Raw genomic sequence first — 22369 nt, 5'->3', positions numbered from 1 at the left:
TTGAGCCTTTGTCTTTTCTATATTTTCTTGCTGGTTGCTATTTTCCTTTTAGTTTATTGTTTTTTTTTGCGTTGGATTCTAAGTTACTTGTTACTGTTAAACAATACTACCTCCTTATATCCTTTTATTAGAAGAAGTAAGCAATTAATTGATTAACATCAATGAAAATAGCTAAGTTAGTTTTAATATTAATTAATAATGTCGTAAATTTAAATTTTATTTAAAAAATAACCAGCGATTAAATGGTTCAAGTGCTGATTATATTTAAACGCACTACTTTTAATTCAAGGCATAACTTTTCTTTAATGAGTATAACTTAAAAGGTTAATAGACCAATTCTTGAAATTAAAACTGATAAAAATATATTCTTGAGGGCTTAAAAGACCCTTTTCATGTTCTACTATTTATATTGATAAAGAGTTGATACAATAGGAAGATAGAAGGTCAAGGAACTGTCCTAGACTGCTAGGTACAATCATTAGAGATAATTCAACACACTACTTCCTATTTAAGTCTTACTGACTACACTAACATAGGTAGACTTAGTAATTATTCTAACAGATATAAAATAAATTAAGGGTATAAAATTTAATTCATATAATTATGATACAAAAATTTGCACCCATGTGTTTTCTGTATAGAGGACTGAGGATATTATTAGTTTATTTCTTCGGTTTCATTTGTGATATTTTTTACGAGGTCAGTAAATTAAAGTCAGAAAAAATGGTTATATATATACATATATATTTTTTTGGATATGAATAATTTCTCGAAATGGTTTTTTGTTTAGACTGGACCTGTATTCCTGAGTTTTCTTGCTGACTTCGATTGGAACACTGTTAGAAGTGGTGGCTGAATGTTGAATATGAATTTGAAATGGGTTATAGCCTATATAGGCTGTGGAGGATCTTGTCAATACTTTGTTCTTTTAACTTTTATTTGATTGGCTCGTGTTAAAGACTTAATACTCACGTTGTCCCTTCTCCTTATACCACTAAGCTTTTGGGCGAGTTAGTTGATGACATGGTATCAAGGTCTCTGATCATCAATCCGTCCTTGCGCCTTCTGTCATAATTAAGTTTATTTCAAGAACAAATGACGATTGCACATAATTAAGTGGGTTTGTGCATTTATCGTGGTTCAAGCCCAAATAAATGGCTCATGAGAGGGAAACCTTTTTTTCATCAATAAGTTCACTTTTGGGAGAGTTCGTTTTATTAGAGAGAAAATGGAGGCTGTTTGATGGGTTGGAGTATTTTTTGGGAGAGTTTGAAAGCAAGTTTCTACTTCTGTTTTTCAGTTGATTCTCAAATTCTCTAACCATTTTTTTTTTATAAAATATAATTTATTAAAGATAGCAAAGAAAAACAGAGGTAGGGGAAGGATAAAAAATCTCCAAGGAAGTTAAAAGAAGGTAAAAGGACTAAAGACAGTTAATGTAAATAAAAACGCACCATGTTTTGCTCAGACCATACATACCTGAGATCAGAACTTACAGAAATCATTTGAAGATCACTGTAAGGGGTCTGTAAACACTGCCCTATCCACTTACATATCTAAAGGCATTGGTATCCCCCCTGACCCCTGGATGAAGGATGTGGTGCACAATGCTATTAGATTTTGTCCCCTTTTATTTTCTTAAAAGAGCAATATTATTAAGTGTAATAAACCAACTCCTCGCAAAGCTTAAGCTGTGGGGTGTGTCAGACAAAGTCCACATGTATTGTTTTATATCAAACATGCCTTTGACTTAAAGCAGGGGCAACACATTGATCCTCTCTACCTTGTGTTGTGATTTATGTTTATTTAGAAAAGTGGGAACATCAAAGAATTGAACTCTGGACCACATAATCACATAGTCTAGGGATTCAAGAGTTCTAGGCAAGTTAAATTTCCAAGAATTTTACCTTTTAAAGGACCCTGGATCAATTAGTTTTTATAAATTCTTTTCAACGCTGTAACATTTTCTAAAACTTTTCATATATATCTGTAATAATTTCTATTATATGCTTTCTTGATTTTTCTCGTGTCTAATTTTTAAATACATATGATTAAACTATAGAAAAGAGAGTTACTGAGCTGAAACTGTGTGTTTTTTAGAGAACACAAATGCTTTTTTACATTGAGAAAATGAAATCAACAATACAATAAATAGAGGAAATTTGATATCCTTTAATAATAAAGATACGATAGGAGAATAATAAAAACATTTCTAATATTACATATGTAGTGTAGATATTAGTAATTATACAGGATCTACTACTTTTTCTATTATTACAGCTCCTAAATTCTTGTATGCTATAGACATAGCTTAATTGTTAAGGATTTTTTTTTTTTTTTTAAAAAGCTATCTTAATAAGATTTTGATTATTATATATCATGTATACAGGTTATGGTGTTTAATGAATTAAACCGGGGCTCTGGTTTGGGTTTTTCTCGTGCCACTTTTACTTCTGTAATAATGAGTTTGTGTTGTCATTGACCTTTTAAAAGGAAGACACATTTGGCATGGATTTTGATGTTGCTGTATTTTTTATTTTGAAGAATACTTTAAAACCGTGGAGAACTTTTGTATATGTACTTGTTCCTTTGTTTTTGTTGGGTACATGAAATTTCACATAAATAATATAGATTGATAGGTAAGGATTGATTTTTGTGTTATCATGCTTATATGGTATTTTTTCTGCACAGGTATCACTTGAAGGATCAGCTTTTATTAACTCTGAAGGAATCTAATGTATCGGCCATTCCTTTACTGGAGGTCTTAGTATTGTTGATAGATCCCAAACTGCCATGGAGCTGTAAGATAGTATCAAGTCTGTCTAAAAACAGTGCATTTAGTCTACTTAGAGAGATTATTCTTACAGGAAAGGTAACATTGCAATTCTTTTTTTGTTTTTAGTTTTTATTTCTTGGCACCCTACAGCATCATCGCCATCTAATGTTATATTAATGTCAAAGAACAAGTTAGGACATCTTGGTTTAATATATTTATATTAACTATCATTGTGCGTCATCATACTATGTAAATATGTTCACCGTAGTGTTAGGAACCAGGAATTGAAAAGAGAAAGAAAAGAAAGGTTTTCTATTGAATACAATAAAAGAATAAAAATAGGAGAGCACTCTCTCCTTCAAGGGCTTCCCCTTTGGAAAGAGCTGAAGCTCAAACTACAATAATTCACTTCTCTTCTCCTTTCCTCTCCTTATTTTGCATTTATATCTAACACCTCAAGTAACTAACTCATGGATATCTTAACTAATTTCTTCTGTGTATCGTAACATGTAGTGTATATCGTAATGCTTTCTATATTTATATTGTGTGTGGGAGCATTTTTATCCTGGATACTGGTCTCATCTGAAGTTTTCTTGATGTGTAAGGAAAACTCTTTTTTTAATAATAAACAACTAATGTCAGACTGTTGAATTTGAAGATATGTTCCTTCAATGTTATAATGCAGTGTTTGTTTTGGACTTGACATGTGATTGAATGGACTCAAACGTCTGCTGTTTTACCTAAGATAATGTTACATGGATTTCTGGGAGATGTTAGGGACTTCAGTTTTGTCCAACCTGATTATGGTCAGTACAGGCTGACGATTTTCCAAACTGATCAAACCCAAAATTGAACAAAAATACATATTATTGATTTTCAAAATAAGTTCTATGCAAATGCGGGAAAATTATTACATTTATCTCATAACTTTTAATTTGTAAACAAATTTCAGATTTATGTTATTAGTTAATTTTAATAGGTGGGAGTGACGCTTATGTAAATAAAACATGTTAAAGGTGAAGATAAGAGGAAGCTACAATGAGTAAACTTCCTGTCTAGAAGTACAGAGTAAATATTAATCGAGTCAGCTTCTAGAAGCTGGGCGGCAGATAACATTTTATTTTCTAACGGGTGGGACTGAGCAAAGGCAATAATGTAGTTTATTTATGGATTAACTTCATTATTGTTACAAAAAGCCTGTAGAGGCTGCCAGACAGTCCTCTTACAAGGCCAAGGGGTGGATATGTCCTTCATTGGACCGTGAAATTCAGAATGCTATTGTATTCAGATCAAAGCTTGTTTTATATTATTAATGGAAGTTATTATTCTGTATGAAGAAACTTCCATGCAGTGTATTGCATGTGTTTGCGTTAGTTATTTGTGTCATTAATTTGAGGAATTCTGAGCTAGTGGATCAAATGTACACTTGACTTTTATATTCCATCCATGTCATAATTCTAATCAGACTGCTTCTAGTTTTTTTATTTTCTATGACATTTATGTTATACTATGCTTTACTTGAACCCATAAACTACCTAAATGATCTACTGCAGGATAATGCTGAAAATTGTATTTACAGTGAAAAAGGATCATCATTGGAGCGTGTGCTTACTGTTGTAACTTGCCACATTGGTCAGAAGCCATGTATCTGTTCACCTACTGATCCAGTATATAGCTTCTCATCACAGATCCTTTCGATTCCTTTCTTGTGGCATGTTTTTCCAAACCTAAAACAGGTATTCATTGTACTAACCTATTTAATTGACATCCTTTTCTCTGTCTAAGATGAGGTTAAACAGAGGTGTTTCTCATCAAAGATGTTTATTTGTTCTTTAAATATATGGGAGAACTAAAATCCAGATTGAAGAAGTAGTGTTCAAAGTATCTAATCATTTAACATAGAAACCACGTATGATGGTGATGAAATTCTTGGAAATCACTGAAAGAAATTTTCCTCAGTACTTTTAAACACCTTTAAAATTCCTTTTATTTCTCCTCTGCTGAAATGCAGAAAATTAATACATTCCAAATTCTTTTTGTGCTGATGGATCTTCATTGTGAAATCTACCAATATAGAATATAATCCTGTTAACCAAAACGGAAGGAAAAGGTCAACATGGCATTCATAATTCAAGTAAAAGGGCCACATCGAAAAAAAAAATCTTTGTTTATGTGTTTTGGGCTTCTGTATGCTACTTGCATAATCTGGGGGATTTGGGGACCACCTAAACTGATTAAAAATGAAATTATCCTTGTCTCTTTTTGCTTATGTCTTTGTCTTTTCAAATTTCCAGCCTTCATGCTGAATTTTCCTTGGCATGTTGGATGACGTTCTACAACTATTTTTTTCTACTTGCTTTAACCTTGAAAAGTCTTGTGAGAAGTGGGATTATTTTTTTTTCTACTTAGGTATTTGCACAACAGGGCCTGGGCCAACATTACGTTCATGAGATGGCAACATGGTTACCAAATCTGATGAATTCTCTTCCTAATGATATATCAGATGAATTTCCTACCTATGCCTGTCTTCTTGGAAATATATTAGAAACTGGTGGAATTGCTTTGTCTCGACCTGACTGTTCATTTGATATGGTAAGGAGACTACAATTGCCATTTGTTATTGTTATTCTAGTTTTTAATTTGATATTGCTTTGTATAGTTTAGAAAATGGATTTTAAGCCTAATTAGACATCAAAATTGGTTTGTAAGGTGAGATATGTATTCACTTATATATTATAATTTGATTTGAGATCTCCAAACACATCCTTACATTGAGAAGTAGACATTTTGAATGAGCGATTAAATATTTGTGTGCGACTAGATATTTGTAGGTAGTTTGGTAGCTAGTTTGTCTATTAATTTATGGTATATGAGTTTTGATTTGATTGGCTATACCAGATGTGATATTTTTTCCTTAAAATTTATAGTTGTTTTGCTTAAACTCTACAACGATTTTGCTCTTGGGCCTTGAACATTTTTATTTGATTTGAATGAAATATGGAGAATTTATGATAGGGGAATAAAAGTATATGTGAGGAAAAATAAAGGCGGGAAACAGAGTTTATGTTAGAAGTTAGTTAGAGGGAAAGGGAAGTATAAATAAAGTGTTAGTTGTAAAGGGCGGGATTATGAAATTGGTAAATTGTTTGTTGACCGGAACTTCGTCCAGTGGAGGGAGATTGGGCTTCCTTAGGGGTGATTACTATACAATTGTATTCTTGTTTTCTTTGAATAAGAAGAGGAAATTCAGTGGAGAGGGTCTGTTCTATGTGTATTGTTTTGGGTTAGTGACTTCTTGATTAAAGAAGTCCATCAATTTAGGTAAATGATAAACAGAGAAAGGATGACTAATCTTAATGCATTGTAAGCAATATTCGATGTTGAATATAATTGAATATCTTAATGATAAGCAACCTTCGTGGTTGAATATGGTTCAGTGCCTTATTAGGTATATACATACTAGTGAGTAGTAAGTACAAAGCTCATATTTTAATGCATTAGACCATGAATATAGTATAAAAATTAAAGGTCTTAATATTTCACTGTAAGCATAAAATAGCAAATTCTAAACAGGTATATGTGATCAAGATAGCCTTCTTTTGAAACATCATTTCTTTTAAATTCAACTTGAAATTATTTATTGGGACTTTTTCTTTATTTTTGTTAGCTTGCAATCTTTTCATTGTATATTAATGGCGAGGCACTTAATTTGCAGCCAAAGGATCTAATGTAATGCATTAGAAAACAATTATAATGAAGACACATGATTTATAATCAATATATTCGAAGTCTTAATAATTTGGTTCTGCTTTTGCAATTGACCTATATAAATGCAAAACTTCTTTGTAATACAAAATTTTGGAAATTATGCAAAAGAAAACAATTTTTCTTGTTACTCTTGGTCTCTTGTTTAGGATGAAGGAAGAAGCACTAACAGATTAAAGAACACTTACAGGCTTTGTGGATTAGGGCCGTAAGGCTATGCATTCATCTACCATTACGATTAAACTTTTAACTATCTACAATTCATTCTACACAAAGTTATGTCATTAGATATGACTTGAAAGTGTATCTTTAATTTATTTTGATGGGGGATTAGGCTTGGTGGTTGAAGATTTAGTCTTTAATAAGAATGAAGTTTGAAAGTCATTGTTGAAAGCTAAGTTGATTTCTGTTTGTTTTGTATGCAGGCTGTAGACCTTGCTTCTGTTACTACATTTTTGCTGGAATCATATCCATCTCCGACAAGATCTGATGGTAGAGAGAGTATGATTCTGATCAGACATTCAAACTTTTCTTATTAGAGATATTATTCTAGTTTTAAATTATATTTACAAACATCACCTCTCTTCTCTTTAAAAGAAGGAAAAATGTTTTTTTAATTTAGTGAGGATATTTCTGAATTTTTTGTTGATTATCATAAGGTACGATTACATCTATATATACATAAGGAAACTAATTAGGTGATAACCTAACCCTTTAATCAAGGATGGATCAGCTTTACCTATATAAACAATCCTCAATATATACAGATATACATACATTGACGTTATGAAGAAAGAAGGCAATTACATCTCTGGCGGCAATACTAGAAAGGCCAAAAGAGGAAATAAAGAGTGAACCCCAGGTGTCTGAAAAATTTAATTAAGTAGTCTATAATTTTGTTTTTGGTATTAGTTATAAAAATGAACATAAAAAATAGTAACAACCTCAGGCAAAAAATTGACAGAAGCCAATAATACAGTTCTATCTTATAACAGGGGATCCATATTGCAATTTGTCATGACCCGACAAACAAAGCTTAAGTTATTATTACGTGAAGGGACATGAATGGTTTTATATTACTTCTAACGCCATAACATAGCAGCCTAGTTTTACCTGCAACCACTGAGTGTATAATTAAAAACTGCAAAAAAGTTGACGGACACTTTTTTTCAGAACCCCTAACAGAGTAATCTATCATAGAGAAGTTAACTTAAAATGAAAAAATAAGTGTGCAACTGTTTCTATGTTAAATTTGAAATAACTCTGAAGCCTGGTTACTATATTCAATCATAATTATTAGATTTATAATTTTTTGTATATGGGAGATGGTTCTCTCTTTACCATTTGTTTTTAAGCTGTGAATTGTTAATTTCAGATTCTAAAATTGCCAATGATGAAATGACTGGCGAAGATGAAGTCATGGAAGTAGTTTTGGATAGGAAATTGAACCAACAAATTTCTAATGCCATTGATACTCGCTTCCTTCTGCAACTGGTATACCATCTTGCAAATGATTTCTGTACCAAATGTCAATTTTTTTTAACCATTTATTTTGAAAAATTGATGAATTGTGTGTTTTGTCACATGCAGACAACTATATTATTTAGAGATTTTTCATCTTCAAATGGTTCAGATCATGAGCCAGAGGACAGGGAGGTTGCAGCTGTTGGTGCAGTTTGTGGATTTTTACATGTTATCTTCAACACATTGCCACTTGAAAAGATTATGACTGTACTTGCCTACAGAACTGAACTTGTTCCTATACTTTGGAATTTTATGAAACGGTGCCATGAGAACAAAAAGTGGTCATCTTTGTCTGAACGGTTATCATACCTCTCCGGTGATGCACCAGGTTGGCTGTTGCCACTTTCTGTATTCTGTCCTGTTTACAAGTAAGGATCTTTTAAACTATTCACTTTTTTATTACATGCTTTTATTAATGCATGACTTGTAGATTCTGCACACCTTTAGTGTTTCCTTTAATAATAACCTGTCTTTTATCAGGCATATGCTCATGATAGTTGATAATGAGGAGTATTATGAGCAGGAGAAACCACTATCACTGAAGGATATTAGAAGCCTTATCACTCTGCTAAGGCAGGTAATGGAATGGAATGCTTGTTTTAGTGAGACAAGTTGTTGAGAGTTCAGAGATTCAAATCTGTAGTCCCAGGAAAGGGGGAATTCACTCACATATTTAAAAAAAAAAAAAAACATATCTTTCTAGCTCTCTAATCAAGACCTAAACAAGGATGTATACCAATGTGTACATGCATCAAAGTTCCAAGAATTGACTGTGCTACATTTTGGAAAATCGGTGGTCAAATGTCAAAAAGATCCCTAAAGTTTTAGTGCAGTGCCCCTAACAAATGTAACGTGCTTTGCAGTAGCAACTGATTTTTGAAGTTTGCTGTTTCTGCAGGCTCTGTGGCAGTTATTGTGGGTGAATCATACCACATCTGCCAATTTGGTAAAATCGGGTCCCGTCAGCACAGCAATTAAAAAGCAGTTCGAAGCTATTCAACAGAGGGTTAGCATTGTAGTCTCGGAGCTTCTGTCCCAGGTTGAGCAATTTTTCATGTTTCTACACTGTTGAACTTGGAAGATGTCATGATACTATGATGTTTTTCCAGGGTATCACTTGATGCTTTACATTATAATGGGTTTATACATTTGTGGCTTCTATAGTGCTATTCTATAATTATTTCTAGGGAGTTTTAGAGAATTTGGACAGCCTTACATTGTAATGGATTTAATGTTTCTTATTCCACTTTGAAGGATATCGAATATTTTCTGTACTGGTGCTTTAATTCCTTTTTCACTAATAAATAATATTATCTCTGGTCCTTTTTTATAAAAAAATTATATATCATTGGTTTCCTATAAAAAAGAATGGAAATATATTTTCTTCTATTAATTACAAGGAATATTTAGAGGTTATCCATACTCTTCGAATACTTAATTCAAATTGCAATTTCTTTGATACCTCTGTCCTAAAAAGGCATCTGCACTACTAATAACCGTATGGATCTGAAGGTTTTTTTTATCTTCTTCCTAATTAACCTTTATCCCCCACAGCTGCAAGATTGGAACAACAGAAGACAGTTTACATCACCCAGTGACTTCCATGCTGATGGGGTGAATGACTACTTTATCTCTCAGGTATTTCCTATACAATTGATATTTAGGGTTATATGTACAGAAACATAATTTGTTAGTTGTGCAAATTTTTTCTGCAGGCCATTATAGAAAATACACGAGCAAATGAAATTTTGAAGCAGGCTCCTTTCTTGATACCATTTACTAGCAGGGCTAAAATTTTCACTGTAAGAATCTCACTAAGTTCTGATTTGATCCAGTTAGGGGTTATTTTTGTATTACAGAATTACAGTGGATGATAATAAGCAACTTTGGAGTTTCAGCTTATCATAATATTTTACCTAAGTGTTTCATAAACTAGCTTTTGTCTATTTATTGATTCATCAGTCTCAACTAGCTGCTGCTAGACAAAGACAGGGATCTCAGGCTGTTTTTACTAGAAATCGGTTCAAAATTCGTCGGAATCATATTTTGGAAGATGCCTACAATCAAATGAGTCAGCTGTCAGAAGATGACCTTCGAGGACTGGTAAGGCCTATGCTAATGTTTACTAATCATTTCCTCCCTGGTCTTCAGGAAAGAACTTGTAAGTCATCCTTCAATGTAATTTTCAGATTCGTGTGGCTTTTGTTAATGAATTTGGAGTTGAAGAGGCAGGAATAGATGGAGGTGGAATATTCAAAGATTTTATGGAGAACATCACACGTGCTGCATTTGATGTGCAATATGGATTATTTAAGGTCATATGGATATGATTTACTGTTTGTGTTTCATGTTTCTTAACGTACAATAACTGCTAGATATAAAATGATTTTTGTGCTTCACCTGATAGCTTAATCTTTGGGAATAGCCTCCGTTAACTCACACCCTTCTAAATTAAAGTTGAATTTTAGCACAGGTTAGGCTCGTACACCATATTTATTCTCGCTTTAGTTCTAAAGGGTTCTTAAGTGGGAGGGGATGTTAAATATAAAACTCTTCATGTTCTTTTGCCCGACAAACCTTTTGGGATAAGCTGGTTCATTTCAAAACTATTCACATGTAGCCAAAGTTTAGTGTAGAATTGGGTCTGGATACTGTGTTAGTACTTTCATTTCAGCACAGTAGCCAAACTTGAGCTGCAAATTCAACTTTTACATATTGTAGCAGTGGAGTGGCTGGTTTGGGGTGTATGGGTGAAGTGTGAAAGACAAGAATTGTAGTGAATAAACTTTGCAGTTCTTTGTTGAATTTTGAAAATGTAACTGCTATTATGCCTAGTAACAATGACCAACTGTTTGTAATGTGTCTTTGAAAATATTTGAAAAAAAAAAGCTTTTGCGTTTTGTAATCTTTGATTGGACATTGCTTCAGCTAGACACCTTCTTGATAGTCCTTATATTCTTACTTTGATTTATTGGTTTATGATTATCTGAAGTTCTGAACATCATTATATCCAGGAGACAGCAGATCACCTGCTTTATCCTAATCCTGGATCAGGAATGATACATGAACAACATCTCCAATTTTTCCATTTTCTTGGTACTCTTCTTGCGAAGGTATGTTTCTTTCCATTTTCGTCTGTCTTTTTAATAAGGTGTATCAAGACATCCTATATTTTCTAAAAAGTGGCCAAAATAATCCATTCCTTACATGATTTATGGAATCCTACTTTTCAGTTCTTTTTATATATGAAATCAGAGGCTATGCAGCGTTAGTATTTGGCTACCTGTAGTATAGCCCTGTAAACTTCACTATCCAGATGTCAAGTTCCTAGGTGCAAGATGGGTGTTTTAAGATTTCCAATAGTGTATAGTAGGAACTAGGCCAAAATACTCCATATAAGACCTGGTTATTCTCCTCCCTTGAGATAGTGTTTTGGGGTTTAGTTTGGATCAAGCAATCTGGTATAAGTAGCATAGTGATTGACTCTGCTTTGTCGGTCATTGGTCTGTATCAGTTATTTGTTTCTATGCGTTATTTTTCTTGTGTGTTTGCATTCTTTTCCTATATTAATTTTGCTTGATTAGAGCAACACTGTGTGTTTGCATTCGTTTCCTATATTGATTTTGCTTGATTAGAACAACATTTCACGCGTACAAAATACTTTTGCAGGCTATGTTTGAAGGGATTCTGGTTGATTTACCATTTGCTACTTTCTTTTTGAGCAAATTGAAACAAAAGTAAGACTTAGCTTTATTGGTTTGTTTGCTACAGTTATTATTTGCTCTATTTAAGTTTAGATTGTTCAATGCTCAAATCTTGAGTTTCCATGCATTTCTTTAGTTGCTTACAACTGCTTTATGTTGATGTTTTGTGATTCACAAATAACACTTGCTAGCCTTAATGTAATGCGTAGCTGGTTGTGAAATGTATTTATTTCTTGAAGTGAATGAGCCTATTAAATGAGTTTTGTGTGTGACTAGACCTTAATAGATGGTTCGATAGTGACTCGATAACAAGTGGAACAATATGTCAAACAAACAATAAATATTACTAGGATACACTCTATTCAAACTCTGATACCATGTTAAATATAATAAAACTAGGTATAAGATCAATCTCCTCTGTGTCTATAACACATACAGGGTAATATATTTGTAATGAAGAATGATTTGAGTATATATGACAACCAAACATAAATATGATAAAGAGAAGATATTATTGAAAACAATATCAACAATACCTACCAATATCAAACAATAGCAAAAGTATATGTTTCCCTAATTAATATAAAACTCAATGTATTTAACACTCTCCCTCAAGCTAGTGCATATAAATTGTATATACCAAGCTTGTTACAAATATAATCAATTCTTGGTCCCCTTGAAGATATAGTGAAAATATATGCTAATTGATCATTTGAGTTAACAAACTCAGTCTTAATGTCTCCAGATACAATCTTTTCTTGATACAATCTTTTGTTGAATGCAATGATAGTCAATCTTAATGTGTTTGGTTTTTTCATGAAAGACAAGATTAAAAATGATATGAAGAGCTGCCTCATTGTCACATATAAGTGTCATTTGAGTGAGATCTCCAAATTGTAACTCTCTAAGCAATTGCTTAAGCCAAACAAGTTCACAAGTGGTTGATGCCATAACTCTATATTCTGTTTCTGCACTAGATCTTGTGACAACACTTTGTTCTATGCTCTTCCAAGAAATCAAACTACCACCAATGGAGACATAATACCCGAAGGTAGATCTTCTATCAAAAGGAGATCCAGTTCAATCAACATCTGAATAACAAAAAACTTTTGTATGCTTATTGGAACCATATGACAAACCTTTTCCAGGAGATCCTTTAATGTACTTTAATATATGGATAATTGTATTTCAATGATCTTCACTTGGGGAATTGAGAAATTGGGTCACCACATTGACTGCAAAGGAAATGTCAGGACAAGTAACTGAAAGGTAACTTAATTTCCGAACCAATCTTCTATGTTACTCAGGATTTGAAAGAGGCTCCTCCTGATTTGGTAGGAGTTTGGTATTAGGATCCATGGGTGTGTCAATAGGTTTTAAATTCATGAACCGAGTTTTCTCCAAAATATCCAATTCATAATTCTTCTTTTGACATGGTTGGATTGTGCAACCTAAATACCTAAGAAGTGTATGAGTTTACCAAGATCTTTTGTTTGAAAATGGTGGCAAAGGTGTTGTTTTATCTGGGAGATGTTATGGTGGTCACTGCATGTGAAAACAATGTCATCAAGCCAAATGATGAGGCCTCACTTTGAGTCATACCAAATTGTTGACTATCAAAAGCTTTAGGCTTTAATGCCATGTTAAGAAGTGAACTTTAAAACTTACTCAACTCCACAAATTTAAGCCTTACTCAACCTCATAAAACTGGCTTGTAAGGTGGGGTTTGCATTCACTTATATACTCTAAATTGGTCTTAGTTCTAGTTTATGTGAGACTTCCAACAAAAGCTATAAGAATCCAAGAACAAAGGAAACTAGAAAAGAACTAAAAACCTATCTTTTAACAGAGACACAAGTTTCCTCTTAGAGTTTCTAAGTGTGGCCTAGTGAAAATGTCCTAATTAATTTTTGGATGTTCCACAATTGTCATGTACTCCGGGGTTACAATGATTAACTTCCTATTTTCTTCCTGCATTCAATTCAAACTACCGTCAATCCTTTATAAAGGTTAGGATTTTCTTTCCTGTGTAGAAAATAAACAAGAAAAATTACATGTACCAATAGGACAAAGGCATGTGTAAATTACTAAGTAAACATGCCTCTACTAGGAATATGTAGAAAATGAATGAGAAATTATACCTAATTTGTGATGCATTTGTTAGGTGAGAGGAAGCTATACTTCTTTGTTTTTATGCCTTTATTTTCTGGTTGTATCAGGCACAACTATCTAAATGACTTGCCTTCCCTGGATCCAGAATTATATCGTCATCTTATTTTTCTTAAGGTAATAGCTCGTCTTTGGCTTTCATTTCCGGACATCTATTTTATTCTTGCGAAAACTCTATGGAAATTAGTTTATGTAATGTTAGTTATCGCTGGACTGAAGAAGGTTTCTTGAAAATAAAATAACACCTTAAGCTCGTATCCAAGCTAAAAAAAACTAATAGAACTATATATAGCTTGACATAATTTTTCTTTTTTTCATGAACAGTCAAGTTTCGATGGTCTTGTTGAATTGATATGCACTGTTATGATCAAATGTAACAATTCAACATTATATAAACATATTGTCATGCTTGCATGTATGATCAAACAATTGAAAATCAAAATTGGAATGGACGGGGGTGTCAGCATGAATCTTATACATTTTTTGACTGCCACATAGTAATGTAACTAATCCTACCAAATATATACATGATATACTGCCCCAAATACAAAATATATTATAAGACTATGTTGTCCTTGGATTAGAACTATGGGTGGGGAGTTTGTAACACAATTGCTTTATAATTATTGAAAGATTACGTGTAGGAAAGCCTTCACTGTCTCGGTGAGTGTGTCAATCTTTTCCCTCTTTTTTGTTAACAGCATTATGAGGGTGACATTTCGGAGTTGGAACTATATTTTGTTATAGTAAACAATGAATACGGAGAGCAAACAGAAGAGGAGCTGCTTCCACGGGGAAAGAACATCCGTGTTACTAATGAGAATGTCATTACTTTTATTCATCTAGTAGCCAATCACCGCTTGAATTGTCAGGTAAAGTAAGCCCTACTTTGAATAAAGGTCTCAATTAACACTCATGTAAGAGAAGAAATAAATGGAGAGGAGAAATGATTTTAGCTTTTTAGTTTATGGGAAATTTTGATTCATTTGACCTCTCTTTCTTGTACTTGAACTGTTTGTATAAAAAAAAATAACAAAACAAGGCTTAATTTTCTATTTGATTTAAAATGCATCTCAGGGTGACTGTATTTATGTGTCAAATATATTAAAAATAACTATCTTTTATAGATACGTCAGCAAAGCTCTCATTTCCTGAGAGGATTTCAGCAACTTATTCAGAAGGATTGGATTGATATGTTCAATGAGCATGAACTTCAGGTTTCCTTCTATCTTGACTGACTTTTAAGCCTCTAAAGCCATTCCTTTTTCATTCGAATTCCTGTTCTTGCATGGTGATCTTATGGGTCTGATCAACAATTGCGTGCTTATCATTTTCTCCTACATGCAATAGTTTACACTTGCCATTGGTAGATGGCCATGCACTCGCTTATTTTTGTCTCTAGCTACAAATTATGTTTCTAATGATCAATAATTATAAAGTGAAAAGTAGGCCTTGACTTTGTTATATTTGGTTATATGGTTATACCTTCTTAGAAAGTTATTTTAAGTCTAATTTAACTTCATAGAACAAGTTTTCCACTTGAGGTTTGTTCCTGGTTATATACTATAATTTGGTCATATCTTTTGTTGATGTGAGATTTTCAATACACCCTTAAGCCAAAGACTGACATAACTAGTGTAGGATTCAATATTTTTCGGTGGTCCAATAGATACAACTCACTTTGCTCCTTAGAAATTAAAATGGTCTTTCTCGTGGCAGTGTCTTCAATTCAAATACACAATAAGGAAAGAAACAAAGTTACTGAACAATTTTAATCTTTTATACTTTTTCCTAAGCTTTTGTATAGAATGAAGGCTATTGGTCAGTTTTGGGATATATAAAACATCCTTTAATACCATAGATGATTTCAAAGTTATATTCCTGGATTTACACATGGACACATTTTCACCATTTGCAATGGAAATTGTTCTCTGATTATCTTGACATGCAAATTAAAGAGCTTAGGAAAATGAGTCATGTGATCAATTGCTCCTAAATGAACAATCCAAACACCCTAATGCAAAGGGCCAATAGCCCTGAGTGTGCTCTTACCTTTCATGGGTAGGGTATATGATCTAGCAAACTTAGTAATTGGTTCAATCACTATTCTCAAATAATCAAGTTCCTCTTTAAAATCTTTCACTTCAGACATTGAAAAACACATAACAAGGAGATAATAGAAAAAACTTGTTTGGAAAAAGAATCAAATCATAGTCAAATGGGACTTCATGCTGCACAGAGGTCCCAACAATCCTATTATTGGTGACAGAAAGTGGGCGCACCTTTTTGGCTCACCACTTACCTCAATAACAATGACAAGCAACGATCTTGATGGCTGTCAACGAGACAGTTGAAACAAAGCTCCCAAGATTGGGAACTCTGATACTAATTTGAACTATGTAAGATAATAAAGCATTATTTTATTGATAACCATCACCCGAGTTTCATCTTCATCATCAGTTATTTACAACTCATTTGTTATCTCATATGAATGGAAATTGTTTCAGCTTGATGCCAATAATGCCTCTTTGAATGGTTTCCTTGAAGAAAAAATTTATATAGCACAACATCTTGCATTTGAATTGAGGGTTAAATCTGTTGTTTGTGAATTGAATAATGCCCTTTATGATCCAAAACAAGCACCGTGACAATGATTTCATATATTGCAATCTACGCTTTGGATTTGTCAGCAATAAATTTGACTCTTCACTTTTTGTTTACAGAACAATCTCTAGCAATATATTTCTGAAATATGTTGATGATATAATACTCACTAGCAGCTCTGTTTCTCTGATTCAATAGATTACAACCAAACTTCGTGTAGCTTTTTTTGTCTTAAACAACTTGGTCTTCTAGATTATTTTCTTGGACTAAATATTAAATATTTATCTGATAAGTTTATTCTTATGACTCAAAGCAAATATATTCGAGACTTGCTTTGCAAACCACATGGCAGAAGTTCATTTCATTTCTTACCCTATGGTTTATAATTTCAAGTTATCAAAGTTTGGTGCTGCTCTATTTTCAGACCCTACCATATATCATTTAACGGTAGGTGTTTTGCTATAGGTCACTCTTACAAGATCAAAAATCAACTTTGTTGTGAACAAAGTCTGTCAATTTATAGCCAAACCACTAAATTTTCATTAGATTGTAGTTAAACACAAACTTGGTATCTTAAAGGTACTTTGTTCCATGGACTACATTATCAGCTATCATTTCTTGTGGAACCCTTGCCATTGAAAGCCTTTGGTGCTGCTGGTTGGGTATCTGTTATTGATGATAGATGTTCTACTTCAAGGGCAGGAGTTACATGTATTGATGATAGATGTTCTTGGTTCCAATTTAACATGTTGGCTGTCTCACAGGCAGTGAATTACTGCTTGTTCTAGCATTGAGGCCGAGTATAGAAGTTTAGCTCAAACTTCCACTGAATTAACGTGGATTTCTACTTTGCTCACTGAAATGAAAGTTTCATTTACTAACAATAGCTTTTGTTGTAAGCTGTTTCCTATAATTAATATTGTAACCTTCTTATTTCAGATGTGTGAAAATAATAAACAGTTCAGTTTGTTTCTCTCATTTATTTTCTTCAAGAAATTCGTAGTTCAGGTTGAATCCCACTCTTACATTGCCTCAAAATTCTCCAGCTCCTTCACCAATAACTTGTATCACACCTGAGTCCCTTAATACACCATCTATCACTTCTGATCCATCATCTTATTAGTCTATTTCTGTTCCTAATAAAGCTACAGTAGTTAACACTTATCCTATGTATACTAGATCTACATGTGGTATTCTTCAGTCCAGAATTCATCTTTCATTGTTTCTTACTCATTCTAAACCTGAAATGGTTAAGCAAGCAGTTGAGGATGCTAATTCTCGGGCTGCAATGCAGCAGGAATGTGACGCACTTATGCAGAAAAATACATTGGACTTGTATCTCTACCTCCTCATAGACAAGTTGTTGACTGTGGGTTTATAGAGTCAAGAATGCTGTGGCTCTACAAATACATATAATAAAGCAAGATATGTAGCTAAGGGGTTTCATCAAGTACCGCAAGCACCCTTAGTCTACAATTAGTTGCAACCTCTTTGACAACTTCCTTAACCATAGTCTCAAGGGGTCCCACATTATCTAGATATTAAACTTAAAGTAAAGCATATAAAGTTTAGGAATACGAAAAAGTGTTTTATGGAATTGAGTTTGGTCTTAAGTTCAAATTCTAAGAGGGTATAAAGTGCATTCCGAATGATATCCATGTATTGTAACCAATAGCCATAGTTTTTTTTGTGAACATGTAGTAGTTGAAAGGCTTGGACTTTTAGAATATTTATTTGTTGATAAACTTCAGTAGTTTTCTGAAATTTTTTACACACATTGTTTGACTGCCAATTTTTCTGGATTCAGTTTTCAACTAATTCAAGTTTTCTTTTAGAATCTGTAATTTGTCTCAATGTAACTCAACTTGCTTCACACTATTGTTTTCCATAGCTTTTGATATCAGGTTCACTTGACAGCTTGGATGTTGATGATTTGCGGCAGCATACAAACTATGCAGGAGGCTATCGTAGTGTAAGCTTTCTAGTATTTATATGAGGATTTAGTTAGTAATGCAAAAGCAAGAAACATTTGAATGATACCCTAACTGAAAATTCCCGAGATTGTTCTTTTGCTTACTTCTGTTTTTTTCTATAATTAATTGTTGGATTTGAAGATAGATAAGATTGAGATTGTAGAAACTGAGAGAAATGTCATGTCTTTTATTGATGTATAAATCAATCACGGAGTTACTCAGCCCAGGAGAAAGTACCCATTTAAGGCCTATATGGATAAATCTGTCTATAAATATTTAATAAAAAAAGAAAATAAAGAATGAAAAATGAAAAGAAAAAAATAAAAAAACTCTCCGTAAGTTAAATTAATATTATACGTTAATTTGTAGAAGTTTCGTATCAAAAAATTGTTTTTATTTGTTCTTTTTCCTAACTATAAACGTCCGTGGAGAAACATATCCAAAGAAACCCTTAATTTATGAAGTAAGCACATAAAATATGGTCGCCAAATTCTTCCCATCTCCACTCAAGTAACTGAATCCTAAATCAGCTCCTTTAAATTCAATAAGCTCATTAACTGTGGAGCTTTTGTTTTTACATTTTAACTCTGTAATGTGAGTATTTTGGAGTTCTGATGAGCATTGGGTTTGCCATTCAACATTGGATCAAATTTGATTCACATTAGGGTCTTGGTCAAACAAAAGAACAATTTCCGTGGGAGAATGTAGTCTTTTCAACCTTTTAACTTTTGAGCATAGCATTTGGTTGGTGCATAGTGATCTGATTCTTTAAGGGCAGCTCTTGCTAAACCAATTACTGGATCTGGTTATGTTTTCATCTTCTGGTTTCTGTTGCACGGGAACTTCCTCCAACTTGGTTTTTTCTTTCCTCCACGTTGGAGGATAGCTTGTGATCTCCCGAATTTTACTTTCTACATAAAAGGGATATTTGCCGATCTAGTAGTTTACGTTTTTTTTTACTTTTCCATCTATCTTATGGTAAATATCAATAGTCTTAATGTCTTAGCATTTGAACCATTTTGGCTTATCAGTTTCTCTTTTTATACTTGTGAATTCTGACTTATGTTTTCTTCTGATAGGAGGATTATGTTATTGAGACATTCTGGGAAGTTCTCAAAGGCTTTTCATCAGAAAACAAAAGAAACTTTTTGAAGTAAGATGTACACCGCAATAACATTTATTTGCTCTTTTATGACATGTTTGTGGGATAAAAATTTATTATCTTTACAGGTTTGTGACAGGTTGCTCTCGGGGACCATTGCTTGGATTCCGATATCTTGAACCTTTGTTTTGCATACAAAAGTATGCTTTGACTATATTAAATATTTGCTCTAATTCATTTCTACCTGAGCTGGTATATTTTACAGACAGAAGAATCATATTGGAATTGTCTGATATCTCTTATTATAGGGCCGGTGGTAATGCTTCGGAGGAAGCTCTTGACCGATTACCGACATCAGCCACCTGTATGAATTTACTAAAGCTTCCACCTTATAAAAGGTTCGTTATAGTACTAGCTTGTCTTTACAGTTTGTAGTGTGTACATTAAAATTTGTTTGTCTCTACCGTTGTAGAGTGGTTTGAAAATTAAAGATGTTAGAATTAATAACCCTGACATAAGTAAGGAGAAATTTTGCTTTGTCAATTTATAGCGGTGAGTATGTGTAAAGAGAGAGAGAGAAATTAGATTGGAAACACAAATTAATCGAGATAATCTGATTCTCTCGATTTGACATTACACCGTCTTGTTGAGGCATGAGTGTGCACAAGATTTCACGGAAGTCTAATGATTGTGGTGTTGTAGAAATATTGATATTATCTTTAGCAGATTTAAAAATTTGAAAACCTTTTTACCTGATCTGAAACCTTATTAGGTGGTTATTGGATATTAACTCATTAAATAGGATTTTTTTGTGAATGTTCTTAATGTTTGGGGATTGTGGATATCAGTCGTTATATTAGAACTTCTCTATAATAATTGTTAACGCTAATTTTAGTCGGAACATTTTTCAAGCTCAAGGGAGGACATATCTCTGGTTTATGATTTCTATTTGAGCATTATCATTTCCTCAATTTTTTCCATCGTTACGACTGGAAAACTAGTTTTTCTTAAGTCTTGTCAATATTCATGGATTTTTGCATGTTCTTGATTCTCGATAACGTAGTTTGAATTTATTTTAACTGGTGTACTTTTATCTTTTTGATGTTTATTATGTGGCAAACCTACTCATTCATTGTTCACTGCAGTAAAGAGCAAATGGAAACCAAATTATTGTATGCCATAAATGCTGACGCTGGCTTTGATTTGAGTTAAAAGGAGGCACGGCAATTTACCGCACCATTAGAGGTTCAGTAGTAATTTTTACTAGAATATCCGATGTAATGTGAACTGAAGATAGGAGTGTCATGTACATAATATTCATTTTCATCTTCTCTGTCAATTTGTCCTTAAATGTAAATATATTTGGCAAAAATAAATTACGGTGGGATATTGTTTTGTATCACTAAAGTCCTATGGAATTAAAAATTTCAGGATCGAACTTAACTTACAATTGATATATCAAACATACGATCACACATAAATAATGTAAATGGGAATATATATATATATATATATATATATATATATATATATATATATATATATATATATATTTAAAGAGATTAAATTATCCAAGTGTCATAAATGAGTTACATCTCGATCCTTGATTATCTTTTAATCATACAGCTCATATAAGTATAAAGTTAGTCATAGGTCCTAGATTGATTACGAGGACACTGACTAAATAGACTTTACCACCGGTACGTGTCCATTTGATATTCACATTTTTTTTTGTTCATCTTTATGATATACTTTATCTTTTTAATAACTATTTTTTAAATTAATAAATAAATTTTATTCTAATTTTACCTTTTTAAGAACTATTTTTCTTAAATTCAATAATTACCAATGCTAAAAGATTATTTTTTAATTTTCTTTTTCAGTCGTAAAAAATTCATTTAGATAATTAAAAATTATAAAATTAATTATTTTTATTAAAGGTATCTTATAATTTATTAATATTTTTTTGTTTTAATAAATAAAAATCATTTCACGATTTAATATTAGTTTTAGATATTAAGTGTTACAATATTAAGTTTTTGTTTTATAAGAATCAAAGTTAATAAAAAAACTATTATAATCAACATTTTTTTATGGTTTTTTATTGCAAATAGATATTTAAGTTTAGTAAGTAGAAATTTTTTAATAATGGTCAATTAAAAATAATAAAATTTAAAATACAGTTACGTAATTATTTTAATTAAAAAATAGTTATGTAAAGGATAATGGTGATAATGGTTAAAAATTGTGTACAACTGACAATTTTAAGGAAATTTATTTTTGTAATAGTTCTTTTATTGTATATAATATTTAATTCATTTTATTATTTTATATAATAAGTTATATATATATATATATATATATATATTAATCAGTGAAAACAAATTATGCATCTCTTTTCGCTTTTTTATAAAATGATAATGAAATTATATAAGAATAAATATAAATAATTTTGTAATTTAATTATACATAATTTTTATTTATTTTTGTGAATGGTTTTTATTTATTTTATAGATGATTTTTATTTATGTAATTTTAAAAAGTAGTTAAATTTAAATAAGATAAAACTTAAAAAAGTAAAAATAGAAAGAAAAAGTAGACACTAAAAAAAGTCTTCTTTATGTATATATTTTGAACATAATTAACTATCAAAACTATGTAATACTTTTTATTAAATCAACAAATTAAAAAAAGACATATGTATTTTCATCATATAAAAGTATACAATTAAAAGTTGTTTAAAACAGAAAAA

General features: G+C 32.0%; 1 protein-coding gene across 1 annotated transcript in view; it reads left to right on the top strand.

Annotated features, from left to right (window-relative positions):
- Window positions 1-21091, top strand: part of LOC106775722 (E3 ubiquitin-protein ligase UPL6) — a 28295-nt gene extending 7204 nt beyond the window's left edge. Inside the window, exons 5-26 of the mRNA XM_014662876.2 lie at window positions 2692-2872; window positions 4330-4512; window positions 5186-5368; window positions 6967-7042; window positions 7917-8035; window positions 8132-8433; window positions 8546-8642; window positions 8964-9104; window positions 9620-9703; window positions 9781-9867; window positions 10028-10168; window positions 10255-10380; window positions 11080-11178; window positions 11735-11802; window positions 13989-14055; window positions 14640-14810; window positions 15066-15155; window positions 18434-18514; window positions 19595-19668; window positions 19746-19817; window positions 19926-20015; window positions 20763-21091. Coding sequence (XP_014518362.1) covers window positions 2692-2872; window positions 4330-4512; window positions 5186-5368; window positions 6967-7042; window positions 7917-8035; window positions 8132-8433; window positions 8546-8642; window positions 8964-9104; window positions 9620-9703; window positions 9781-9867; window positions 10028-10168; window positions 10255-10380; window positions 11080-11178; window positions 11735-11802; window positions 13989-14055; window positions 14640-14810; window positions 15066-15155; window positions 18434-18514; window positions 19595-19668; window positions 19746-19817; window positions 19926-20015; window positions 20763-20829 — 2599 coding nt within the window. The 3' untranslated portion in view covers window positions 20830-21091. The remainder of the gene's footprint in view (window positions 1-2691; window positions 2873-4329; window positions 4513-5185; window positions 5369-6966; window positions 7043-7916; window positions 8036-8131; window positions 8434-8545; window positions 8643-8963; window positions 9105-9619; window positions 9704-9780; window positions 9868-10027; window positions 10169-10254; window positions 10381-11079; window positions 11179-11734; window positions 11803-13988; window positions 14056-14639; window positions 14811-15065; window positions 15156-18433; window positions 18515-19594; window positions 19669-19745; window positions 19818-19925; window positions 20016-20762) is intronic.
- The last annotated feature ends 1278 nt before the right edge of the window (window positions 21092-22369 follow it).

This window comes from Vigna radiata, chromosome 10, assembly GCF_000741045.1.
Source record: "Vigna radiata var. radiata cultivar VC1973A chromosome 10, Vradiata_ver6, whole genome shotgun sequence".
NCBI classification, from domain to species: domain Eukaryota; kingdom Viridiplantae; phylum Streptophyta; class Magnoliopsida; order Fabales; family Fabaceae; genus Vigna; species Vigna radiata.
The sequence above is the reverse complement of the archived record's forward strand: the minus strand, read 5'-3'. Positions and strand labels throughout refer to the sequence as shown.